Source organism: Manihot esculenta, chromosome 17 (assembly GCF_001659605.2).
Source record: "Manihot esculenta cultivar AM560-2 chromosome 17, M.esculenta_v8, whole genome shotgun sequence".
Classification (NCBI taxonomy): Eukaryota; Viridiplantae; Streptophyta; class Magnoliopsida; order Malpighiales; family Euphorbiaceae; genus Manihot; species Manihot esculenta.
In genome coordinates, this window is record NC_035177.2 from 4,230,526 (window position 1) to 4,245,871 (window position 15,346).

The 15,346-nt window shown below is 35.3% G+C and overlaps 1 protein-coding gene across 3 annotated transcripts; it reads left to right on the forward strand.

Annotated features, from left to right (window-relative positions):
• The first annotated feature begins 6,012 nt into the window (after positions 1–6,012).
• LOC110604507 (probable transcription factor KAN2) lies at positions 6,013–13,818 on the forward strand. 3 transcript variants are annotated; one of them, XM_021742697.2, is made up of 6 exons: positions 6,017–7,079; positions 7,332–7,408; positions 8,407–8,452; positions 8,656–8,815; positions 10,040–10,097; positions 11,010–13,818. In XM_021742697.2, exons 1-6 carry the CDS (start codon positions 6,425–6,427, stop codon positions 11,130–11,132), a joined length of 1,119 nt encoding a protein of 372 aa, XP_021598389.1. In that variant the 5' UTR covers positions 6,017–6,424; the 3' UTR covers positions 11,133–13,818. The 3 variants fall into 3 exon arrangements, with proteins under 3 accessions (XP_021598391.1, XP_021598389.1, XP_021598390.1); XM_021742698.2 differs by having other exon boundaries at positions 6,021–7,079; positions 11,013–13,818; XM_021742699.2 differs by lacking the exons at positions 10,040–10,097; positions 11,010–13,818 and adding an exon at positions 9,396–10,014 and having other exon boundaries at positions 6,013–7,079.
• The last annotated feature ends 1,528 nt before the right edge of the window (positions 13,819–15,346 follow it).

Sequence of the window (15,346 nt, forward strand, 5' to 3'; positions counted from 1 at the left end):
CTAGGGTCCATAAGAGCATACACATCAGAACACCCAATAGTGAGTTTACCTGATACCACTGTGTTTGATGTGTTGGCCTTCTGCTGTGTCATGGTGAAGATCCGTGCTGGAGCTAAAGGACCTTCCCCTTGGGAACGTGCTGAAGAAGATGTTGTCCCTCTCCCTCTACCTCGCCCTCTGCCCTGAGATGTGGCTAAAGCTGTTGCCTGAGCCATGGTGCCAGAAGCTGTTTGCTGGGACTGTGCCATTAAAGCTGCATTGGGACACTCACATGCCATGTGCCCCTCCTGTCCACATCTGTAACAAGCTGTAGTCCCAAATCGACAAAGTGCTTTGTGTGGCTTACCGCACCTCAAACATCCAGAGCTATCAGAACCAGAGCTTGAACCACTATCCATTCCCAGACCAGACTTCAACCTACTCCAGAACTTATTCTTCTTTGGCTTCCTAGTGGATTTGTTCCACTTTTTACTTCCTGTGGTAGCTGCATTTAGAGAGGAGAGATCAAATTTCCCTGTACTCGGGGTTTTGAAACCCGAGGTCTGTGCCACCTGCTGCTTTACTGTCCCTTGGATGATGGCACTAGCCTCCATTTTCCTCGCTGCATCCACAATAGTGTGGAAGCTCTCTCTCTCTGCTGCTAAAATCAAGGCGGAGTATGTAGAGTGGAGTCTCATAGTATACCTCCTAGCCTTCTTCTAGTCAGTGTCATAAGCCTGACCCACAAACTGAAGCAACTCCAGAAACTTGTCTATATACTCATCCACGCTCATATCTTCAGTCTGTCTCAATAGCTTAAATTCTATCACCTTCAACTCCCTCGAACTTTCTGAAAAAGTCCACCCTGCAAACTCATTTGCAAATTGTTCCCAAGATAGGCTATCCAGTTTTGGGTCCACGTAATTCTTGAACCATTCCTTTGCCTTCTTGTATTTTAGAGTGAACCTCGCCATTTGAATGGCTCTGCTATCACTGGCCCCTAACTCATCTGCTATCATCTTCACTGCCTTGATATATTCAGATGGATCATTACCTATCTTATACTTAGGAGCATCAAACTTTAAATAGTCCGTCATTTTCACCTTGCTCCCTGCTGATGGGTTAGGTTTGGGTGTTTGGGTTTCAGGAATTTCTAGTTCTGCTGGGGGAGGAGGTGGTGCAGCATTCCCTGGATTTGGGTTTGCTGGATTCTGGTAATAAAAGAGTGGAGGTGAAAACATGGGGTAAGGTGGATATGGTGGGTAGTAGAGAGGATAGGGCATGTGTGAGGGGTACGGGTGATAGCTAGAGTAATCCAATGCGCCTCCCATCAAATACCCTGGTCCCTGTGGTTAGGGTTGGTACTGAGGTGGATAAGCAAAACCCGAGGCCTGAGCATCTCCTTCAAATTCTCCCATACCTTCTCCTGAAAAACTCACACCCAGACTTCCGTCTCTTCTTTGGTCATCCTCCACTCTTTCCCTAATATCCACAGACATCCTTCCCGGATCTGTTCTTCTTCTGTTTACATCAAAAGACCTTCTGGGGTCCCTTGGCGTTTCACCTCTATTAGTCCTACTCAACCGTGCTCTTGACAGAGCAATAGGAGGAAGGGCATCCATACCTTCATTTTCAGGTGGAACTCCAGTCAATCATGCAGATAGATCGACGTGAGCCTCGCATCCTATCTTCTGATCCGGAAACCAGACCGCTACCGGTGCTAGGTTCAGATCGACTTAAGGTTGTCAGAGCCTGTAGCAAGCCTACTATACATCCTGTGTGCCTGATAAAATTCCATATATGATCATATGGTATAACAAAAATATAAACTTTCCTTGAACTAAGGCTCAACCTATACATGCACCAAAACTGAAAACATAAACCCATACTAGAGCTCTCATCAAATGCTCCAGTATGGTAAACATCACATGCCTCAAGCTTAGTTCAAACATAACTCATAAAAAAATTTTACATAAAAAATCATGTAAGCTGGGATTACAAGGACAAAACTAGGGCAAAGCACAATTCTAATCCATTAAACAATACATATCCACAACTATACTATTACATTAGACTATACCAACAACTATGCCGACTTTTCCGAGCTATCTTTGACCTTGCAAACCTGGGGTTACGAAAAAGGGATAAGCTACAAGAACCTAGTGAGCAGAACATAAAAACAGTTTAATAAACAGATGCTCGTATGAAATGCGTCACAACACAAACAATATACATCAAGATGGACTTGTCACCAGTAATCCTCAACAAATTTCAATAGTGCCCGGCCCTTGACGGAGCTCCTCAGGACTTTCTCTTAAACATAGCATAACATATCCATAATACCAGAGGTGTAGAATGGGTCTCGACCTGGACTTTCTCTTACATATTGCCAGGGGCGTAGAATGGGTCTCGACCTGGACTTCCGTATCATATCATATCATATCATTCTCGAGGGTTAGTAGGTCATCCAATATCCATCCACATCAACAGTAAATTATACAATGCATCATATTCGTGAATTCTAATGCAAAAAAAACTAATACATATACATGGCATTCGTGATGCATGAACATGCTTAAAAATTTTGATTACTTAAAATAATAAATTAGTTCAGTTCTACTCTTCTATGGCTGACGCTTGCCTAAAACTGGCGCAGTTATCTCACTGCAGGCCTCTACGGTCTTCTAGGTCCGATCCTACACAGATGGACTCAAATGAGGGATCAAACATAACTATTACATGACTCTAAATAACTCCCCAAGAACCCCCCTAAACATACTAAAACATACATATAAAGCAGGCAGAAGAAGGCTGGGCAAAGGACTTTCGGCGGCCAAAAGTCATTCACATATCTGAAAGTTAGGGACTTTCGGGGGCAGGTTCGGCGGCCTAAACCCTTCACAGATCCGAAAGTCAGCAACCTTTGGGGGCGGGTTTGGCGGTCTAAACCCCTTCATAGATCTGAAAGTCCATGCTTTCGAGGGCAGGTTAAGTGGCCAAAAGGCTGCCTCCACAAGCAGGTTCGGCGGCCGAACCTTGCTTTGGCGGTCGAACTTGGATTCTCCAGTAAGGCAGAACCCAATTCTGCCCTATGTACACAGCTACCAAAACACTCCAATCCTCACACCTAACTACACAAAAACATTCCTACTCACTCAACTTACATAAGGGACATAGAAACTAGTCTATTCCCCAACAAGCAACAACAAAAACATAAGAGGAAGCGTTTGTCATCAAAACTAAAACAAACCCTAAAACTTTAGATCTAACCATTTCATGCATTAACAACCCTTAACCTCTTCTTAAAACTTATTTAAAACATAGGAAGAGCAAAGATCTAAACTTACCTCTTGGAGATCAAGAGGTGACAACAACCCCAACTTGGAGATGAGGTAAAACGGTCTCCGGAGGTCTCCAAGGTTTAAAAACTCAGATTCAAGCTCAAATCTTTAAAAACAAGAGAAAACCTATGAATTTTCTGAAAGATTTGAAGGAAAAACAACATGAGCATTAAAGGGAGGGCAATGACTCACCTCTGCCTGGAAATGGAGGGAAAACTCTCTTATTTTCGAGCTAAAGGCCTTTTATAGGTTGCTGGAGGAGCCACCTTTGGCGGCCAAACAGAAACCACCTTCGGCGGCCTGGAGGAACCTCCCTTCGACGGTCGAACTTGAAAGTTCGGCGGCCGAACTTGGGGTTTGCTCAAAACATTTTTTCTTTGTTTTTAACTCCAAACCTTAAAATTTTCAAATTCATTTTATAAAAACCTTATTTTACCCTTCTAAGGAGATTCCAGCTTCGGAAACTCCGGATTCCAATGGGGATTCCATCGGAAGGTTGGAATTCCGACGCCAAAATTTAGCTGGGTATTACATTAATGTATTTTATTCCTTTATATCTATAAGATCTTGATGTTATTCTGGCACGGATTGGTAATCCCACCATAAGACTACAATAGAATTTTTTGAGAAGTCAATAGTGTTTGATAGTCTACAAGGGTCCAAGTTCATCCTTCGTGGAGAGAGGCATTTGCTTCCTTCTTATGTGATTTCTGCCATAACTGCTAAAAAGATGCTTTATGAAGGATTGTTCAGTATACATAGCTCATGTGATTGACAGTAGCCTAAAAAAATCTAAACTTAAGGACATACTAGTAGTATATGAGTTTCCTGATCTATTTCTTAAAGAACTTCCCAAGTTGCCTCTAGACAAAGAGATTAAATTCTCTACTAAGTTAAACCTAAATATGATCCTATCTTTATACCACTATATAGAACGGCTTCAGTATAATTAAAGGATTTAAAAATACAATTACAAGAGTTACTTTATAAAGGTTTATAAGACCTAGTGTTTTGCCTTAAAGAGCTCCTATGTTGTTTATGAAGAAGCAGAAAGATTCTTTAAGGTTATACATTAACTGTAGGAAGCTAAATCGAGTTACAGTGTGGACAAGAGTCCTTTACCCTGCATTGATTATCTCTTTTATCAACTCCAAGGTGCTAAGATGCTTTCTAAGGTTGATTTGTGGTTTGGGTATCATCAGTTAAAGATCAAGGAGTCTGAAGTATCTAAGGCAACTTTTAAAACTCATCATGGGCATTATGAGATTCTTATTATGCCTTTAGATTTAACTAATGCATTTACTGTGTATATGGATCTCATGAACAAAGTATTAAACCCCTACTTGGATAGTTTTGTTATTGTATTTATTAATGATATCTTGTTGTATTCTCATAGAAAAAAAGAGCATGAGGCACATTTACGACTTGTATAACAAACTTTAAGAAAGAAGTAATTTTTCATATGCTAAGTAAATGTGAGTTATGGATTGATCAAGTGGACTTCCTAGGACATGTTATCTCAATCGATGGAGTACTTATTGATCCTAAGAAGATTGAGGCAGTAGTCAATCGAAATCCTTTAAATAATGCTATAAAGGTTAGGAGTTTCTTAGGCTTATTAAGGTATTACCGTCACTTTGTTTAGGACTGCTCTATCATTTTAGCACCATTAGCTAAATTGATAAGGAAGAATGAAATTTTGAATGGATAGATGAATGTCGAGAGAGTTTTGAGAAGTTTAAGGCATGTCTTATATCAACTCTAGCCCTTAGCTTACCTTCGGGCATAAGCGAGTTTGTTATGTATAGCGATGCTTCCCATAAGGGATTAGGGTGTGTGCCAAACCAATATAGGAAGATCAGATCCGTAATGGCAAAGCTAATATAGTAGCTTAAGAACTATATCATTGAATATCATCCGAGTAAGGCTAATATAGTAGTTGATGCCCTTAAGTCACAAGTCCTTTAGTAATTTAGCTACTTTCGAGGCGGTTAGGCTTTCCTTATTATTAGAGATCAAATCCATAATGGTAAAGATAGCATATGTTTGGATTTTTTTAATACATATATATTGCCTTCTTTTTTTTTAAAAAAAAAAAAGGTTTTTCTATATGGCATGCTGGCCTAATGAGAAGATAATGAAATTAAACATGTTTTATGTCACAGTATCATGAACATACTTTTCTCAATTTTGATTTTCAATTTGAGTAAAATTGCCTAAATGACTAAGAATTTAGCCAACAATACTAATAATTTGGATAAAATCATAAAACGGTTGTAAAAATTTGACTTTTTATGCAAATAGCCCTTAATCTAATGGCAATTGATTTCTTTCTTATATAGGAAGAAGTTTAAATTTATGCATTCATTATACACAATGAAATAATTTATAAATATATATAACACAACAATTATTAAATTCATTTCTATACATTATTGAGTTTTATTAAATATATCAATTTACAAATTTTGGGGAATTTAGGGTTATGTAAAAAGGTTAGAAATTGAGGGTTTAAAAAGGCAAGTATGAATTGTTGAGGGACAAATACACACGTTAAAAGTACATAATCAATCTTCCTTTCTACAAAGAAAAGAAAATAAGGGTTAAAAAAAAAAGACTTGTAGTAAAAAGGAATCAAAGTTCCAAACTTTTTCTCTTTTCCTTTCTTCGCTTTCTCACCCTACTACCCTACCCTCCATTTCCATAAAAACCACCACCTCTCTCTTTCTTCCTCACTGTTGTATCCTCCCTCAAGTGTCATTTTCTCACATATACTTCACACAAAAGAAACAACCATTCACTTCATACCTTGTCATTTCTCTCTCTTTTTCTCTCTCTCTGTCTCTCTCCTCTCAATCTCAAATCCCTTAAACTACTCTCAAGTTGATCTCAAGTCCATCCCAAACAAAACCCAGAAAATCTAACCTGAAAATTTCTAACCCCTTTTGCCCAAATCATCCTTAGCCTCCGACAAAGACTTCATTTTTCTTGATCTTTAACATACCAGTTGCCCTATTAGAATATAAGCAACAGTAGCAATCACAACAAAGAGGTGGATAAGGTCATAAAGAGAAGTAGAGAAGGGCTTTTTCGGTTGCTTAATCATGGAGCTTTTTCCAGCACAACCAGATTTATCTCTGCAGATTAGCCCACCCAACAGCAAACCAGCATCCACATGGAGAAGAACAGAAGAAGAGATGGGTTTGGGATTCTTGAAGAGAGCTTTGGACTCCAGAAACACTGTGTCTTCAATGGCGAAACCTGATACTTGTTTTGAGCTTTCGCTATCAAATCCAAGGGTTTCAGAGTCCAACTCCAACCATTTTCACCTTCTTCAGAACACTAGCAATTGCAATGGTAAAGATGTTTTCAATTATTTACAACAAAACCAGTATCAACACCATCTCCAACAGAACCATCTTCTTCATCACCATCCTCTCTTTCAGCAGCAGCAAGGGCTAAGCCAAGAGCTTGGTTTATTCAGACCCATCAGAGGGATTCCTTTATACCAAAACCCTCCTCTTTTTTCATTCTCTCAACAGCCTTTGGATAGTACTGGTTCTCAAACTTCATCTTTAGCAACCAATAACTCGAGCTCCACAGGTTTAAATCCTTATAATCAGTCTCCAGCTTTGATGAGATCAAGATTGATGTCAAGATTTCCAGCTAAACGCGGCATGAGAGCTCCAAGGATGCGATGGACCACTACCCTTCATGCTCGCTTTGTTCATGCTGTTGAGCTATTGGGTGGCCATGAAAGTATGCTTCATTTGTTCTTGTTTTTTCTCTTGGCCTCCTTTTTTATCTTTTTCTCTTATCTTTATTCATGTTTTTTTTCCCCTTTTTGCTTTAAATTCTCCCCCCATTTTTATTCATTACCTTATCATTCTCGATAACATATAAAGAGAAACATGTGAAAGAAATCTGACCCGTGTTCTCCTTCTTCTTCTTCTTCTTCTTCTTCTTCTTCTTCTTCTTCTTCTTCTTCTTCTTCTTCTTTAATGGGTTCAGGGGCTACTCCCAAGTCGGTACTTGAGCTGATGGATGTGAAAGATCTCACCTTGGCGCATGTTAAATCTCATTTACAGGTAAAAGAACCATCTTCTCAAGTAATCTCTCACCTGGGTTTTCCATTTCATGTGTTGAATTTTCTTCTTTAATTAAGGAAAATTCTGTGTTTTGTTTCTAGATTATGTCAAAATCATTGTTGTACAGTGTAAAAATATGCAGCTTTAATGGCATTGTTAAGCTGAAATGGCGATTTAATAGCCTACATTACTGGAAGGTTTTAATACATAAATTACAAATTCCAATGTTTCCCTGCAGAGGGTCTCTCAAATCCTTAGCACTTGTTTTTCTTCTGGATCTGACGGTGCTGCTAGCTAATAAACAACTTTTTGCTTGGAAGAACGAACCAGACCAAGTAAAAATCAATAACACACACACAGAGAGAGAGAGAGAGAGATGTAAGACAAAGCCCGAGGAATTCAAAATGAATCATAGAGCCAAGCCAAGACAAGCTTACACTCAATCCAATTATTTTTTATTTAAAAACAATTTTTTTCTCTTACACAGAAGGTGAAATTTATTATTATTTTTAGAAAAAGAAAAAGTACAGAACACCATCATTTCTCAATGATATCTTTCTCAGATGGGTTTATTAACCATACATTCTTAACCATGGTTAATCATATACATGTATAATTGCATATAAAAACAAATATATATATCTATTTATTTGTACATAAATGCTTCTGTTCGCAGTTACATGCATCACTCACTTTTTACGCTTCGTACTGTCACTGCTCAGACCACCTATGTAGTATATCACTGCTGCTGTTTCTAGTTACACTCTTCACTCATTTTCCTTCTTTTTATCATAATTATGATTCGTATTTTTCAGAAAAATATTCTTCTTTTTTGTATTTTTGACATTTAAGATATTAGAGAAAATTTATAAATATAAAATATTTTCTAATAAAATTTCTATATATAAATTATTAATATTATAAAAAATTATGCATTTTTTTATACTAACAACGTAGTTAATTAGAATGTGATTGTGTTTCTTGAAATGTTATTGCAGATGTATCGGACGGTAAAGACAACGGATCGAGCAGCTGCTTCTTCAGGTTTAATGCCTATTTTCTTTATGTTCATGCACTTATTAAAATAAAAATTCTTCTTCATTTCTCATTTCACAACGCTGTTTATAAACTTTGAAATTTTTTCTTATATTCTTGTAAACAAATTTACTGATAAAAAAAATTAATTAATAAAATAAATTTACCGACCGGTTATTGATAATTTTTTGGTCATTTTAATTTGAGTGCAGGACAATCAGAAGTATTTGATAATGGATCATCTGGAGAAACTTCTGATGATTTGATGTTTGACATTCAAAACTCAAGGTCTGAACTATCAATGCACCAAGGAAAACCAAGTGATCACAACCAGGACAAGGACTCTCATGGCCTCTGGAGCAATTCTTCAAGGTGAAATACTTCTCCACTGTTTCAAATTCTTGTGTGCATAAAAGGATAATTATAAGAAAATTTTATTATTTTAGTATTTTTATTATTAAATTTTATCAAATTTAATTTCAAATTTTTTTAATGCCAGCTAGCTAATGTATTTTAAAAAAAAAAAAATCTCAAGAGCATAATTCTTTTTAACTAATAGATAATATGGTCTAAATTAACTAAAATCTTGGCTTTTTTAATAGTAGATTTTGATATGGAGAAACACCCTTAAGCCAACTACACTTGAATTTTAGAGTTTTGTCCTTCATATTTTATGTTGTATGTCTTACGGACAAAACAGAGAAGATAGTGCATGATGTGTAAATCTTGCTAATATCTTATCATCTTTGTTATTGGGTTTTCTTGTCGTTTTTTGTCATTACCCTTTTAAATCACTACATATCCAACCTAACCCTAATGTCCTTGGACTTCGTGCATTACTATATATGCGTGATTTACATTTTCAAACTATAGAAGCTAAGTTCAATCCTTGAAGATAGCTTTGGGGTAATCATTCTCTCTCTCCCTCTCTCTCTTTACATATTATATGAAGGGATCCCATCTCTCTCGACATGAACCACATAGGACACAGTAACATGTAAGAAACCCACAAAAAGAAAGAAGAATGGAAGAAGAAATGATTTCACTGCTTTGTTGTGTCTGTTGATGACCATGCATGAAGACTGAAACTTCAAATGATAGGGTAATTATACACTTCTTCTAGTTGTGGGTGAAAAAGGAAGTTAAAGAAAAAAAATCCACTCTATATCCTACCATTCAAAGCCATGATGAGAATCCCATTAGACAAATACCCACCTATAAAAATGGAGATATCTCTTTCTTTTGGATTTTGTGGGCTCAGATTTAGAGGTATTTCAATGGGACCTACACTTGGGAAACTTAGTGTCAAAGCTAAACTCTTGTGATGGTCCCATTAGTGGAAATCTTGGTGCCAAAGCTTTATGCCCTTTGAAACTTCTTTGTAATATGTTGTTCTTGGTAATGGGTTATCACATGGGTTGTGACTTCCTACTTTATCTCAATCAGAATAATAAAAATTTAATGTGAAGGAATTTTAAATAAGGCAGTAAAAAGATAGGTTTCTTTTCTAAGTTTTTTTTTTTTTTTTTCTCTTTTTCTTATTCTGCATGGCTTACACTGATAGCAAATATTCTCTCAATCTGTTGTTTCTAATAGGGAAGCTTGGTTGCATGTGAAATCAAAGGATTCTAATGGGAACTTACCATCTCATGAGGTACCAAATTTTTTGTTTTCCCAAATTGTCCTCCAGTTTGAAAATATTTTTATTCTCCATCCAGAAATCAATGTTTGTTGGAATGATTGAAGAAAAGCAGATGCCTTATCTTTTCATTCTTTCTTCAGTAATTCATGCAAATTAGAAAGAAAGAAGAAAGGCAGTGGCTTTTCAAAAGCTGTTTTCTAATATAAGATCATTGAATGAATGAATTCAAGGGGCAATCTTGTATTTTGGAAAACCTAATGAGAGTGGAGAAAAGTGTGTTCTTTCGATGTGGAAAGCTTTTTAAAATTAAAATAATCCTTATTTTTCTAAAAGAATAGCTTAATTTCTGTTGTCAATATTAATCTGCATCATATTATCTAAACACAAAATCTCATTTATTGATGTTTGAGAGGTGTATGAGTTAGGAATAGATGACATTTTATAATATACGCTGAGATCTCTTTAATACTTTAATATAGTATCAGGGTTTTAACTGATATTGGATTTTCTGTGAATGTCACGTTTTAAATACGATGGTTGTATTAAATACCATATCGATTTGAGATAAGGGGTTGTAGGCACTTTTGCCCTTAAATTAATTTTGGAACGAATTAAACGGATCCAAATTTAACAAATTAATTATATAATAATATATTGTCATAAAGATAATGGTGATGAATAATTGTATTAGCTAGGAAGCTCCATGCAAGCTTTAGCAGGCTTTCAAAATGTATACTCTCTGTCTCTCTCTCTCTAGCAAATGTTTCTTTTCACTTGAAAATATTCTTATTCCCCTAGTCAAAATGTCCTTTTGGTTCCCACCTTGACACGCTTCCCTTGATGGACATTTATTGCCCCATTCCCGTTTCTTTTCCTTGTATATATGATTATTAATGATTTATTTATTTATTTATTTATTAATAGCAGAAGGAAATGGATCCAAAGTGCTCAATCTATGAAAGAATATCAGATGTAAGCTCATCAAGCCTTTCAGGGACGAGCCCCAAGAAGCCTAATTTGGAGTTCACCTTGGGCAGACCACATTGATAAACCTACTGTGTATGTAATTATCATCATTTTGAAATCATTATATCTCTGAGGGGTGGCTGGTGAAGAGAATCAGGTACCCAGTTGAGAAAATCAGAGAAAAAGAAAAGAAAAGAAAAAGAGAAAGAGAAAAAGAAAAGTAAAAGAGAGCTAAAGAAAGACAAGGAGACAAGAAAGACAGAAAGCAACAAAAGGAGAGAGTGGAAAAAGCTGTGTCTTTCCTGTCAAGCTGTGAGAGATATAAATCTGCTTATTATATATATATTCCTACGTAAATATGAAATCTAATTGATTTTGTATGTTGTGCACTCAGAGAAGAGTGAGAAAGAGAAAAGAAAATATTTCTAGAGAGAGAAAGCATTAACTATGTTAAAGTATGAAGTGATCTTTGGTAATTGTAATGAAGCACTTTCCATTTACGAAAAAAAATATATTTATTTTGTAATTTTTACCAAAAGACTAGGGTATCTCTGAAATCTTTTCTAGCCATTTTTACACAATCTTTACACTTCATGTACAAAGTAAAGAGAATAAACGAGAAAGAAAAGAAAAAGAAAAGAAAATTTTTTGATAATATAAACTAAAAAAAGGCTGATTTCAAAGGGAAAAAAAAGGCTGGGATTAAAGCCATGAAAATTTCTAATGAATAGAGTGGAACCCATTTATCATTTTTTATCCTTTTTTAAAAAAGAATTATATATTTTTTACTAATGAGACTATCCCATACTCAGAACACACCGATTATAGGATTTGAACCCATAATTAAAAAATAAAAAAATTCTTTTAAAAAAAATGTATTATGCTTGAGCTCATTAGATGATGAAGTTTTCATCAGAAAATGCCGAAATTATAAACCTTTGGTGTCAATCTAAGAACAATTATTCATGTAATGATTAACTTTATCATTTGAACTTTAAATTTAGTATGACTAAAGTTTTGGACTATAATAGTTTAGCTTTACAAAAAGTGATTGCATCTTTCAATGTATAGCCTAAGCATACATGAGGAAGCTTCCTTGAAAGTTCCAAAAACAAATAGTTAACCTAGCTAATCTTCCAAATTGCATGTGTAAGTGTTACAATCAATTTAACTTATTTTGACGATTAAATTGACTAACAAATATTCCAGTAGTTAATCTTCAAGATATATCTTGGATGAGGTCTTTGTTAAAATTAATTAGAGGATAAGAAATTGTTATATTTAGATAAGGTTTAACTCATCTCAAGAGGAGTGCATACGGCCCTTATGAGAGCATATTATTCATGTTCTAAATATCATATTACTCCTGTTCCAAATTGATGTGTGATTCAACACATCTCCTCACGCCCAGAATTATATTAGAGCGTGACATATTTATGAAAAATTTAATATCGGATAGGGAGATTCTTATATCATGTTAAATTTGGATCAGACCTAACTCACCAGCTAATTTAAGGGAAGGAGTGCATACGGCCCTTATAAAAGGCACGTTACCCCTATTCTAAATCGATGTGAGATTTATTAAAAATAAAGAATGAAAGTTATATTTATAAAAATATATATAAAAAAATGTATTATATGTTTTAGGGTATTTTTACGTAGGTATATAGTTGATCTTACAAATTAACATGTACAATATGATAATATTTTGAAAGAATTCTTTGACACACGACAGGAAATAAAATGAGAAAGGATCATTTAAGGCAGTTCGATTATGTCCCATATATAGAGCATCAAATATTCCAATACAAAATTGTGATAAGTCAATAGGGGAAGCAGTGAGAAGAGCAACGGAGAAACCAAAGACGAGTGGAAGAAGATAGTGTCAATTCACTTACAATTCTTGAATAGTAATTCGAACCTGGTAACTAACAAAGTTGAATGATAATAGTGTTAAAGGGTACAAGTAGTAGCTCCAACTATTCTTCTCCAAACTGCCCCTGTAGCTCTGGGTTTTCCCTCTGGTTAAATACTAGTTTGTTGCTTGCCTTCGTTGGGTGTCTTTCTATCCCTTGAGATCTTCTTTTATAAATCCTTGTGTTTTCTCTCCCCTACCAATATTTAGCTCTTTTTGTTCTGATGAGGTGCAAAATTCACTACTTTTTCCTTATTAAATTTCATAATTTTGCTATGATTTTGATATAAACAATTTATTTTTATTTGGAATTTGATTTTGGATAGGTTTTTGAGCAGAAAGCAAGAAAAGGAACAAAAAAAGACTGAATTAGAAGGTTTTCTGATTGGGGGTTACAATCTTGCCCAAGGTTGTAGCTCAAGGCCATGGACAAACTTCAGGGGCAAGATTGTAGCCCAAGGCGACGGACAAACTTCAGAATTCGAATTTGCCAGCTGTAATCCCAATTTTTCGAGCTGTACAGAGATCATATCAGTTTCAGATTGAAGCAAATATAATCAGATTAGGATTGATATAAGATAGGAGTAGTAGAGTTTATTTTAAATTGTGAATACTTATCTTTTTGTTGGGAAAAAGCTTATATAAAGGCTATCCAAGAATTAACCTAGGCATTATATTTTTTTCTCTTCTTCTCTCTCATATTCAGCCACCTCCTAGCTGCCCCTTTCTTCATCTCTTTTCTTTAGTTCTTTGTAATTTTATTATGACTCTTAGAGGTTAAACACTTATTTTCAATTGAAAGTTAATCAAAATTGAGGTTTATTCAAGTTGTGAGATTATATTTTTAATTTCTCTTCATCTTATTTCTGTTTTCAATTAATGTCTATTTTTGAGAAACACCACCTCCATTGTTGTCCTCTTAAGAATTTAAAAGGTCCATTGAATCTCCTGGAAAAATAACATATTGCTAATTAACCTAATTAAATTCGTAATTATTTAATTGGGTTAATAACAAGTCCAATTAGCATATTCATTTATGTTAAGGAATTAATTGATTTCATTTAAATAATTCGTGTGTTATTATTGATCAAGTTTGGGTTCTTCTCTCTTAAAGCATTTAACTAATTAAATCTACATGTGTGTTGGGATTATTAATTAACTAGGAATTAATTTAAGCGTATAGCTAATTAATTTAATCATAAGAAAGAATTAGTGGGAATCGCGTGTTTGAACACTATAACCAAACAATAGATAATAAAATGAATTGTCTTTCTAATCAATGATCAACTGCCAACCCCTCAATTAGATTATCTTCAGCTGAGTTTTAATTTAATTATTTATTTCACCATCTCAATTGCATTGTTTTTCTTCTTTAAAGATATTAGCTTGCCCAAGGCAAAATCAATTTCTTCCAACAACAATTATCTTCTTCTCTTTTTTTTGTTTTAAACTATTCTTCTTATTCTACTAGTCATCTAAATTAAACAAAGTTAAGGTATCTGTGAAATTGACACTCATTTGCTCTAACTGCAAATTCTTTTGAATCAAGAAAAGAGAAATAAGTTTTAATTGACGAATTCGATGTCCGTCACGCCCCCTTCAAACTATTTCTAAACTCTCCTTCTCACCCAAGTCCTTTTTTTTCCACAAGCTCACCTTTTTTACTCCCACCCACCTATCGCCTTAACTCTCCAACCCCTCGCTTGATGGAAAATATGGAACAAAATGCCTTTGAGCTCATTAACAGAGCAAAGGATATGTAGTGCTGACAAGATACTCTGTAATTAGTGGAGGATAATTCCAATCTCAATCTTAGCCACAAGTATATTCTATTGGGAAAATTTATAGTCCACAACATTCTAAATACTATAGTAGTTAGGGAGGCTCTTAGCAAGTCTTGGCATTTTAGAAAGGCCTACATGGTTATCTCCAAAGGGGCAAATCTGTTTCAATAGTGGATTTCAGACACTACAAAAAAACATACTATCAGCGACGAATATTATTTCCGTCAAAAAAAAAATTAGTGACGGAATCAGTGACGGCTTAGCGACAAATACTTTAATTATATATTTCCAATGGATTAGCAATGGATTTTTAATAAATTAGCGATGGAATAAATTTCATTACCAATCCGTCGAAAAGTTTAAAAGAATTCATAAATAAAAAAACTCTAACACATCTCTTTCATTCTAAATATTTTCAGTCGCATCTCACTTTCCTCTCCTCTCCTCTCCCAACCCGAAGTCACCGTCGTCGTCATCTCCCCTCCTACGATGTTGTCGCTGTCGCAACAGTTGAAGTGATGAACAGCTCCCGCGATGCTCCCTGAGATAAGAAACTGCCTTGACGATGCCGCTGGACGACCGATGTTGCTACGAGA

Coding starts and splice junctions, on each gene's coding strand:
- LOC110604507 (XM_021742697.2), top strand. CDS start 6,425: ATGGAGCTTTTTCCAGCACAACCAGATTTATCTCTGCAGATTAGCCCA. Junction 7,080..7,331: donor GCTATTGGGTGGCCATGAAA/GTATGCTTCATT, acceptor TAATGGGTTCAG/GGGCTACTCCCAAGTCGGTA. Junction 8,453..8,655: donor TCGAGCAGCTGCTTCTTCAG/GTTTAATGCCTA, acceptor ATTTGAGTGCAG/GACAATCAGAAGTATTTGAT.